Source organism: Delphinapterus leucas, chromosome 1, assembly GCF_059928025.1.
Source record: "Delphinapterus leucas isolate spDelLeu-1000000601 "Yukka" chromosome 1, BTC_Dleu_Yukka2, whole genome shotgun sequence".
Lineage (NCBI taxonomy): Eukaryota > Metazoa > Chordata > Mammalia > Artiodactyla > Monodontidae > Delphinapterus > Delphinapterus leucas.
In genome coordinates this window covers 92,210,546-92,221,517 of record NC_143129.1, presented here as the reverse complement: position 1 = coordinate 92,221,517, position 10,972 = coordinate 92,210,546, and the positions used below count along the sequence as shown (strand labels likewise).

General features: G+C 52.5%; 1 protein-coding gene across 1 annotated transcript; it reads right to left on the bottom strand.

The window, feature by feature from the left end:
- Positions 1 to 4,699: 4,699 nt before the first annotated feature.
- LOC149750680 (A-type voltage-gated potassium channel KCND3) lies at positions 4,700 to 5,809 on the bottom strand. Its single transcript, XM_089917973.1, has one exon. It carries the CDS (start codon positions 5,807 to 5,809, stop codon positions 4,700 to 4,702), a length of 1,110 nt encoding a protein of 369 aa, XP_089774099.1.
- Between the last annotated feature and the right edge of the window lie 5,163 nt (positions 5,810 to 10,972).

The following is a 10,972-nucleotide window of genomic DNA, read 5'->3' as shown; positions in this document are numbered from 1 at the left end:
GGCACTCTGATCAGATCTCCCTGGGCAGGGACCCACCACCATCAAAGGTGGGCACCGTTTGGCCAGTGTCCCACACCAAGGCATTTGCAAGGTGGGAGGAGGGTTGGTGGGCCCCCCAGAGGCAGTGGATGAGGGTACAGCCAGAATTTCAGGAATTGAAGGGTTAACAAAACCACACCTCTGGCTGTCTCCACTGGCGAAGCCTGATCAAGTACCCCACTCTGTGGAGTGCCTGTATTGCTCTCCAAGGCCCGGCTCCCAGTCTCCGAAAACCTCAGGCAGGACCCTTCCAGGATTATGCTTTAAAGGGAAATGCAAATCCCTGGAGCAAAAAAACCCTGGAGGCTGCTTTTGCTTGGAAGAAGTAAAAATCGATTGTTTTCGTTAAAGTGATTTTTGTGTGTGTGTGTGTGTGGTACGCGGGCCTCTCACTTCTGTGGCCTCTCCCGTTGCGGAGCACAGGCTCCAGACGCGCAGGCTCAGCGGCCATGGCTCACGGGCCCAGCAGCTCCGTGGCATGTGGGATCTTCCCGGACCGGGGCACGAACCCGTGCCCCCTGCATCGGCAGGCGGACTCTCAACCACTGCGCCACCAGGGAAGCCCGTTAAAGTGATTTTTGGACACCGTCAAAAGCTCTCTCATCTCAGGACACGGGGTGAAGACAGGCTGCCGGTCTCAATTACATAGCCAAGCCAACTTGGGCAGCAGCGGGCCACCTCATCAGGAGCGATGCTGCTCTGCTGCTCTGCCGCTCCCTGCCCTTCCCAGGTCAAACTCCCCCTCCCTAAGCTATCCAAGAGCGGCCTCACCCCATCCAGGCCTGGAGCCGGTCCTCCATGGCCCTGCAGATGCTTGCTCACAAAACTTTCCTCCCCTCTTCCCCACGCCCCACGTGAGCTTCACCCACGGACCGGCTCAGGCAGTCCGCCCAATGGTGATGCCAACCAAAGTCAAATAAAATGAAGAGGGGAAATCTGCTTTGAAGAAGTCTATGCCATATAATACATTCCCAAACTAGATGTGCTGGTCTTATTTAATATTGGGAGTTCTGTATTATCCCTTCCCTCTGTTAACTGAGATAATTGTCAATTTATTTTATTTATAGCATCCATTATGAGCACGGAAATTAATCCTTTAATGGTGAATTTGGGAGCTCAGCTGTCAAGGGGGCACAAGGGAACCCTGGGCTGGGCACAGGTGTCTTTCCCACCAGCAAAGGAGGTGGCAAAGGAAAGCCATCCTCAAGCGTTGATGGCAGCTGGGCTGTTATTGTTCTGTGTGCTTAAGATGTTTTGAGAAATTAAATAAATTGGAATAATTGGCTCCAGGAGATCCCTCCCTGGGGGACACCTGAGTAACTAACTCATCAGCGGATCCTGGGAAAGCAGGCAGAGATGGCAACCAGAGCCAGGAAGAGCGAACTCCTTGACTCGGCACATCAGCCCTCGGCCAGTCAGTCAGCCCTGCTCTGCAAAGGAACTCAAGACAGTCTCTCCAGACTGGAAATAGGAAGCAAGGGGAGGTTTGGGCGGGGAGGGTCTGGAGCCTGGAAGAAGTAGGAGTCTGCTGGGAATTGTTGGAAGCAACCAGACAGAACACGGAATGTGGCAGAACACTGGCCCTTGGTATTGCACAGCCACTTGGGGCTCAAATGCCAGTGAAGAGTAAGCAAAAGACAGGCTTTCTGGAGTGGTCGAACAAGCTTACAACTAGCCAGTAAATGAGCTCAGGACAGAAACCAGCCGAGGAGAGGAAAGCTTTCCAGGGTCTGGTGGGTAAGACCTCCAGTAAGGGCAAGAAGACCCCCACAATGCAGCAGAGCACCCCAGTCGGGGGGACCACACACCAGGTGAAGGCTGCCATCCTCTCTCCCTGGGGCCAGGGCTGGGGCAGACCCAAATCTTGGGTCCACCCTAGAGAGAGGACAGGTGGGTCTGGAAGGAACTGAGAACAGTATCAGACCAAGCAAATGGAAAAGGAGCCCCATTCGCATTGACCCACCTATTTAACAGTGTTTTGCCAAACACCTGCTGCGTATAGCCGAGCAGTGAGCCTGGTGATGGTTCCCACTGCCAACTCAGGTCAAAGTCAAAGCAGCCCAATCCAGCATTGGGCGACACCAGCCAGGGTGGAAGGGAAAAAAAAGCCTGCATTCCCGTTACTTGACTGAGGTTAAGGAAGATATAACTAAAAGGCTTCTTTTCTTGTTCTGGCCCGTGAGTCTTCCCTCGCCGAGGCTAGACGTCTTGATGCACGGGGACGGGAAGGGTGAGGAGTCCACAGTGCCCACAGTCAGGGGCAGCGTGCTTCTTCCCATGCAGGTATCCTGCCCTTCCTCGTTGTCTCACTCTCCAGCAGAGTCTTCTTGCTTTGCCCCGCCCGCATTCCCGAAAATAAATGTGAGGCCATGACTGTCCACCCCTGACATTGGACTCGACCTTGATTCTACAGAGTGAAGGCTAAAGGAAATCACTGGTCTCCCCAATGACATTAAAACACTGGATTTTGCCATGAAAGCAGCCATGGATTTCCAAGGCAGAACTTAAACTGGCCAGAAGGAAATGTTTTATTTATAAATTCCCTGTGTGCCTAGTGAGGTGTCTGTAGTACTCACTGCACTGATGCTTTCTTTCTTCAATAGGGATATGACTAGAATAGACTATGACACCCTGAGGCCATAGTAAAAAAAATAACTCTGAAGGGCTGATTTCCACCTACGGGCCCTGATGGTACGGAAACAAGTAGAGGGGGGAACGAGAACAGAAAGGGTCCTGGAGACAGCCAGACTGGTATTTGCAAAGCAGCACCGCCCCTTAGCAGCTATGTGACTACAGGTATTTACTTAACCTCTCTGAGCCTCGCCTGCTGCATCTTCAAAGTTGTATAGAGTTTTTCCTACCTTGCAAGGCTATTGTGAAGACTTAAAGAGATAACATATGCAAAGTGCCCAGCACACTGCTGACACATAGTAGACACACATACGCTGTTATACTAATAAAATGTCATGAGTCCCACCAAGGGGCACTTGCGGGCGCTGGACAGTCAGAGCCATGTCAGAGCGCGGCCATGGAGGTCCTGGCCGTGGGAGCGGTCCCTTTCAGGAAAGCGAAGGGATGGCCAGGTTAGCACAGAAGCAGCAAATGTGCCTCCTTCTCCTGACACGTGGCCAGCTCTCTAGCCCATTTTAATCCCTAAATATTCCACCGTACCAGGAAGCCACATCCGCCCCCTTAGCCAAGAGAGGCAAGGTCAAAGGACCAGACTTTCTTGCCCATCTGGGTGGGAGCAGTTATTTGGAGGCTGCGTGTGTGTTGGAAAGGGAGGAAGGGGCAGGGTGGCCTCTGTCAGACGGACAGAGGTGAATGGAATGCCCGCATCGTGGACAGTGACACCCCGCGCCCTCCCCCTTGCTACTCCCTCCCATGTGGCAGAATGACACATGTAATCATTTGAAAAGGTCCCATCACCTGCTCAGTCATTCCCCACAAGCACATGCAGCGCTATGGAAAAACCGATACCAGTGCCACAGGGTTTCAGCCAGGAAAGAACAAAACCAAATCACCAGGACGCCACGAACCGAACTGTCAAACACCAAATAAAAAGCTTCATGAATTCTCCATCAGCAATATAAGGCTTCCCGGCCTAAGTGAATATAGACCCAGCATACGAATCATGAAGGGGTTCTGCATTAGCCTCAACGAGTTGTAATGGCTGAAGCAGCAACCCCTAAGAAATACACGTCTCCGTAAAGCTGCCTTCATTGGCCCTAATCCCGTTAGGGTGAAGATTGTGATCTGCTTCCTCACCCCCCATCCTCTGATGGAAACCTTCACATCCCAGTACCGCAAATACATTTTGGTGACCTCAGCTGCAGAGGGGACCTCGGGGAGATGGAAGAGACAGTCACCTGGGACCTCGCTGAGCGCCTCTCCCTCCCTCTGATGATATATTGCTGCCACTGTGTCTGACCACATGATCCATTCAGACCACCTCACAATTGCCCAGGAAGGCCAGATCATTCCATCACAGAGTCAGGCTGAGAAAGCAAGACTGCTGTTCCTTCAGTGAGAAAAAAAACAAACCATGTGCCCCACTTTGTAGAAAACCCAAGTTCAGGGTCCCTTAGAGAAAGTCTGTTCAGAGCTACTGAACCCTTGAGCATCTGTGGCAGCAGAGAAGAAAAGTAAGGCAAAAGAGAAAACAGCCTGCAAATACACGACAAAGGAGAAATGCAGGAAGGATCCCAAAAGAGTGTTGTAGGTGTCTTCTGTTAATGGAAATCTGTACCCTCCTGACAACACTCGCTGAACTTCTCACTGTCTTCTTCCTTCCTGCTACGCTGTTTTTCTCCTCAAGGCGGCCCTTGCAAGCACAAGACGCATATAAGCATGCGGCAATCACCACTCACCTCTCCCTCACCACACACACATACACAGAAGGCATGGCTGCAAAAAATAAATGGTGATTTAATTTTCCATGTTTTGTAAAATACATGCCCCCTGCAGAAAGAAAACTCAATTCCGAGACTTCTGTCCTCCCCAAACAAATCATTCACGTGCCTTCCTCTTCTGATGAGGGGCTTCCCTTGCTCCTACAACTTGGAGAAGCGACTCCATCCTCCTCTGCCCAATCCTGATACCATCCAAAGCGTCATCGTCAATCCAACCTCCGCCCTTCTCCAGTCCAACAGAGCAGGACTTACCCCAGTGTGGTCATGGTGACGATGGTGTACCAAAAAGAGGCGGGGATGCTCGTGAACTTGCTGGCGGAGGAGCCCTTCTCGGCATAAAACATCACAGTGGCAAAGATGATGATGGCCATGGTGAGGGAGAAGAGGAGGAAGCCGAGCTCAGAGGCACAGCTCTTCAGGGTGTAGCCCAGGATCCGCAAGCCCTGGGAGTGGCGGGAGAACTTGAAGATCCTGAAGACGCGGAAGACCCGAAGCGTGACGAAGGCGCCCGACACGTCCTCATTGTTGGTCATTACCAGGCCGATGTAGTAGGGCATGATGGCCACCACGTCGATGATGCTCATCACGCTGCGGATGAAGCGGTAGCGGCTGGGCGCCGCGAAGAGCCGGAGGAGGTACTCCACCGTGAAGATCATGACGCAGGCGGTGTCCAGACAAAAGAAGGCCACCGAGTAGCGCTCGCCACACGGCAGCTCCTTGCTCCCAGGCACCGTGCCACACGGCACCGTCTCCACCACGTTGGTGATGACCGAGACGGCAATGAAGAAGCCAGTCACGTAGTAGAAGACCAAGGCCAGTGTGCTAGTGTGCGGGTTCTCGAAGGCCCGCCACATGGTCTGGCGGAAGCTGAGGGAGGGCATGGACTCCTGGTTGTTCTCCGAGTCGTTGTCGTCCATGAGCCGCTCGGCGTTCTCCCTCTTGCGGTCCTTGTACTCCTCGTAACAGCAGTCGCCAATGATCTCGGGCAGGATGCCATAGAAAGCCAGCTCGTCATCGTAGGCGGAGATGCACTCGTAGCGGGGGTAGTGCAGCTTGCCTGTGCGATAGAAGTTGAGGACGCAGCGGAACACTTCTGGGTCCCGGTCGAAGAAGTACTCCTTGGTGTCCTCGTTGAAGAAGAACTCCTTCTCCGTGCTGCCCAGCAGTGTGTCCGGGTAGCGCTCCAGCGTGGTCCGCCACGTCTGGAACCTCCGCCCGCTCACGTTGAGGACGATCAGTTCATCCTGCCGCTTGTTCTTGTCTGCCGGGGCGAGGGGCATGGGGCAGTTGGCCACCGGCATCCACCCGATGGCCGCAGCCCGCGCGAAAGGCAGCCAGGCTGCAACTCCGGCCGCCATGGTGACTCCAGCTCTTGGGTGGCCACTGCTCCGCCACTGCGCACACCAGCTTGAGAGTTAGTTCAGCGACCCCTGGAGACAGGAGGAGAGAGCGGAGAACCAGTGAGTCCCTGATTGGCCCCCCGGGTGGGAAATGGGACACAGGGAAGGGTCATCGGTAAGTGAAAGAGCAAAAGTCTGGAAGGCAAATTAATGGAACTGAAGACACCATCAAAGAGAGGAGACTTGATTCTTTCCCCTCCCTTCGCCGGGAGCGCACCTAGCATCCACCGGGCCCGTGCAGCAGTGTGGGATCACCGGAATTTGTTGGCTGCCTGACAAATTGTCAAGTTCCAAGAGGGCTCAGAAGCATTTGGAGGGAAAGCGTCTTTAGCAGAAAGACCTGGGAAGACGTGGGTAATAATCAGCTCCGAAAGGTTATGGCATTACTACGAATTTAAATTGGGAGAGGGTAAATGAGTTCTCATTAAATGAATTTGAAAGTGGGATAAACATGCTAATTTTTATTTCTCTCTTCACCCACTAGGGTAGTCAGGAATGGCATGTGGATGAGGGAGATCAGGTAAACACATTCTTTCCGCTCTTCACGGGTGAGGAGGCTGGGGTTGCCCAGGTCTGGACAATTCTCTGAGATGGCAGGTGACCACAGTAGACCCAGGATTTGGTGGAGTTCTGTCCCCGAGTCCCATGGAGAAGGCTGACTCTGGTGGAGCGCTACTCTGGGAAATCCAGCAACCTCGTGTCCAATCACGCCCTCAGGGCCATAACAGAAAGATGTGGCAGAGGCTGTGAGGCTGGGGTTCCTCCCCCACCTTGCAAAGGGCTCTTGGATTCTTGGTTCACCTGCCTTTCATGCATTGTCCCTCTCCCTCCCAGAGGAAGCTGATCCACGCTTATTGCCATCTCCAGGCTCCTCGCCTCCCGTCTCCATCTGCCCACCATCCATAACTCCCTCGGGTTATATAACAATACTCTTTCCCAAGCCAGCCTCTTTCACCTGGCCTCTCTCCACCCTCAGAGATTCCTCCAGAGCTGGGCCACCTCGGCCCTTCACTCACCGCTCTCTGAGCCACGCTGAGTACACACTTCCCCGTCACCTGCGTGGATGGAGGGAACAGTGGCGCGGAGAATTATATTTGGCTTTGGGAAACAGATTTACCTACCCAAATCTGGCTTTTTAAAGATGATAGTGAAATGACTCTGCAATCCCAAATGTATACCATCTGTGGGGAGACATGTGGTGACACAGAAACACACGTAACAGCAACGGGAAATTGTTTGGGGTTGACACTCGTTTTCCCAAATCCTAAACTGATCACGCAGAACCAATCCTGACTCAGAATTATTTGGACCCTCTGGAATTCAGCTGGTTTAAAGAAATGAGGCAGAGGGTGAGTCTTGTAATGGGATTTGATCTTCATCTTTCCTTGTAACCCTGCTTGCTTCTCTTGACTCCCAACTCTTCTAGGTTTTCCAGATCTCTACCCCCTCTCATTCCTGAGCCACCACGGACTTTCCCACCTGGATGCCTCTGAAACTGGACAGGTGTCAGCTGAGTCTACCTCCCTGCAAAAAAGCTGCTCTTTACCTTTTGTTCACAGCATCCTTAACCCCGGGCCTGTCGCCTTGGCCACCTTCCTCACTGCTCCACCCAAAGAGTTGCCAGATAATGAGACAGGAGCTCTACTGCCCTCATTAAGGCCTCACTTCCCTCAGGCCTCCTTCCCACTGGCCTGCTTGTCTCTCAACTCCCCCACTCCCCGACCCTGTTTCTCCTGTTCCCAGTAAATCCATTCTGCTCAGGGTAATCTCCCTAAGCAAGATTTCCCCACAGCCTACAAAATCAAGTCCGAACTCTTTGGCGGCATTCTGGCATTTCCATAAACGGATCCTGGTTTATCATTCTAGCCCCATGTCCCATGCACCCACCCTAGACCACAGACGGGCTCATGCACAGCCCTTGTGGGTTCTGTCTGTGGGCACTCTTCCTTTCTGTTGGGAATATCCTTCCCCTTCACCCAGCCCTCCTGTTAGAATCCCACCTGTGCCTCACTCTCTCTGTGATGCACCTTCCTCTCCCCACTCTGAAATTCTCTCCTCCTTTGGGCTCTGGGCACTTTGTTTGCCCCTCTTCCCTAGCACCTATCACCCTCTCGCCTGGATTACAGACACTCTCTGTCTTATTTTATTTATTTATTTATTTTGCGGTACGCGGGCCTCTCACTGCTGTGGCCTCTCCCGTTGCGGAGCACAGGCTCCGGACGCGCAGGCTCAGCGGCCATGGCTCACGGGCCCAGCCGCTCCGCGGCATGTGGGATCTTCCCGGACCGGGGCACGAACCCGTGTCCCCTGCAGCGGCGGGCGGACTCTCAACCACTGCGCCACCAGGGAAGCCCTCTCTGTCTTATTAATCATCACGGCCAACAATAATTGAGCACTGACTCTATGCCAGGCACTGCACTGTCTCCTGTGGATCATCTCATGTAATCCTCACAGCAACCCCAGGAAGAAGTCTGAAATTCAGCAGTCCGCCAGCTGGAAAGGGGCAGAATGGGGATCCCACCCCACGCCACGTGCCCTGAGGTGCTGTGCTACACTGCTTCTCAAGGTCTTCCTGTAAGAAGAATAGCAGTTGATGTTTACCGAGGGCTCACTGCCAGCCAGCCCAGTACTGCATGTTTACACGGATCACCTCAGCCCACCCCCCCAACACCCCTAGGGGGCAGACACCACTGTCGTCCCCATTTTGCAGGTGAGGAAGATGAAGTATGAGGAGGTATAACTGGCTAAAGGATGTAATAATTAGGCAGAGAGATTTAAACCCAGGCAGTTTCAACGTGGAGTTCAAGGGTATAGCCATGTCTCTTCCCTGTTTTCCCCATCCCACACTAAGCTCCTTAAGGGTAAAGGCCATGACACCTCAACACTTACGTGACAACTTAGGAGGTAGTGTAGTCCGTGCTCAACCTACTTCTGGTAGGTGGGAACCCAGATTATATAGATGTAATTTGCAGTCCATCGATTTTACTCCATGCCATGCCTATCAGGGGTTTTCAAGGGTGGGCATTCTCTCTCCAAACACTCAGTAAACTCTGAAGATAGATCTGAATAAAATGAACCCAATTTAAGTGCCTCTGACTCTCTGTGGCTCTCAGTGGAGTTTTCCCAAGGAGCCAATCTCTGCCTCAGTTTCCCCCTCTTCATGCTAAGGAGCATATTCACAGGTCCCTCTGCTTCCTCATAAAGGGAGGTTGATTCAGGTGTCACAGTAGACATCAGGAATGACAATGACATTCCTCTAAATGTTACCACTCAGAGAAGAGTAAAACAGCACAGGCCTGATGAGTTCTTGATTACGGGAACTGAGGAAAGAACAGGGGGATCATTCATCCACGGCAGTGAGTAATCCGCATGCCACTGATGCTGCCGATAGAAGACTTGGGAACACATCCTGTGCATTTTATATCTTTCTTCAGGAAATTTACCCTTATAACTCCCTGTATTTCCTTTAGGTTACTAGGAGAATCTGTAGTCCCTAAGCACACACTTAGCTAGGTTTTCTAAGGGGCAAGGGAAGTTTGGGAAGCAAGACTACAATTTAAACATTGGTGACAAGATAATTCCAATTCAGATTTAGCCAACATTTACTGAGCACTGACCATGCAGTGGGCACCGGTTTAAGCACTTTTACAGCAACAGTTAATTAATCCCCCCCAAATCCTATGACATGGGCATTTATGCTGACAAGTTTTAGAAAAGGAGCTGAGACTCCTTCAAAATGACTATGCTCCATGTATGTGGGAGTTGACGATTTTCCAATAGGCCACCGATCAGCTCACTGCCACATGGCTTTCTTGACCTAGGTGTAGTCAGATACTGATGTTCCTGTGGAAGACAGCAGGATGTATACTCCCCTCACCCTGTCCCCAGGCAGCAGAAAGCATGGGGTCTGGATGCCCTGCACTCCAGTTCCAATTCTCTCCTGAACTCGTGGAAGCAAGCCACCATTACCCTCTGGGCCTCACAACCCTCATCTGTCAAATGAGATAACTGGACAAGAAAGTGACAAGGAGATCTTTAGCTCGAATAATCCTTGATTCTACCGGATCCAGGACATCAAGCCTGTAGTTCAGGTCTCGCTGAGACCTCTCCATGGCAGTCACCCCTGCAAAGCAGGAAGTAGACCATCTGGGTCTGTTGCTGTGGGGACAGAGTTAGTCTGAGCCTCCTTTTAGAGGGCAGTTCTGGGAATGCCTGATGAGGCTAGTGCCCAGAAAAGGGCACACAACCTGCAGTGCTTAGATCTCAAGGCAATCAAAGGCCCAGTTCATCCACAGAACCCCTGGCCACCCCCCTGGAGGGTAAAGAGAGCCAGGCTCCAGACCCTGGGCCCTGGACCTCTGACTCTTAACATTCCCGCTTTATCCCAGAATGGAGCTCAGAAAGGCAGGAACTTGAGGGGTTCCAGTGGCAAAGGGTAAGAGACCACTGAGCCAAGAGGTACCCTGCAGCACCCTGCTTGGGCCAGGGATGCGGCTGTGCACCCTGAGAGTCAGTGCTGTTTCACCCTGACTCCCAAACCTCACTGCCTGCTACCTTCCTCTACCAAGCTGAGCCCCATCACCTTACGCTCTCCACGCTATGCCAATCTCCTCTTCTCCAAGGGCCCTGGGTATTTTACAAACTGCTCTCAGATGAATAATTGAGAGCTGGGGTAGGAGGAACAGTCCCTCTCTATCTATCATAAAAGCCTCTGGTCCCAAGGCCAAACTTTGACGCCATGCATTAATCCAGGACAATCTTCCCAAAGAAGGCCAGGCAAGAGCTAGGCTGTCTCCAGAGCTTCGAGCCCTGTTCCCCTGGTAAAAGGTACCAAAAAGGGAGGAATTACCTTTTCTGTGTGAGTGTGTATGTGTGTGTGTGTGTGTGTGTGTGTGAGTTTTGAAGGGGAGGAAAAGTGTCCCCACCACATACCATGCCTATGGCCATACCAGCCATACCCTCCACACAAACCCTGTCGGCATGACCCGGCTCAAGCAGGGCTTCTCCAAGGCCATCACCACAGCGCTCACCCCCTGATGGGCACCAACACTTCCTGGAGCCGACCTGCGTATGAATTCCTGCAACAGGCACAACCGTGCGGCCCCATTTCCAGCCAATGGC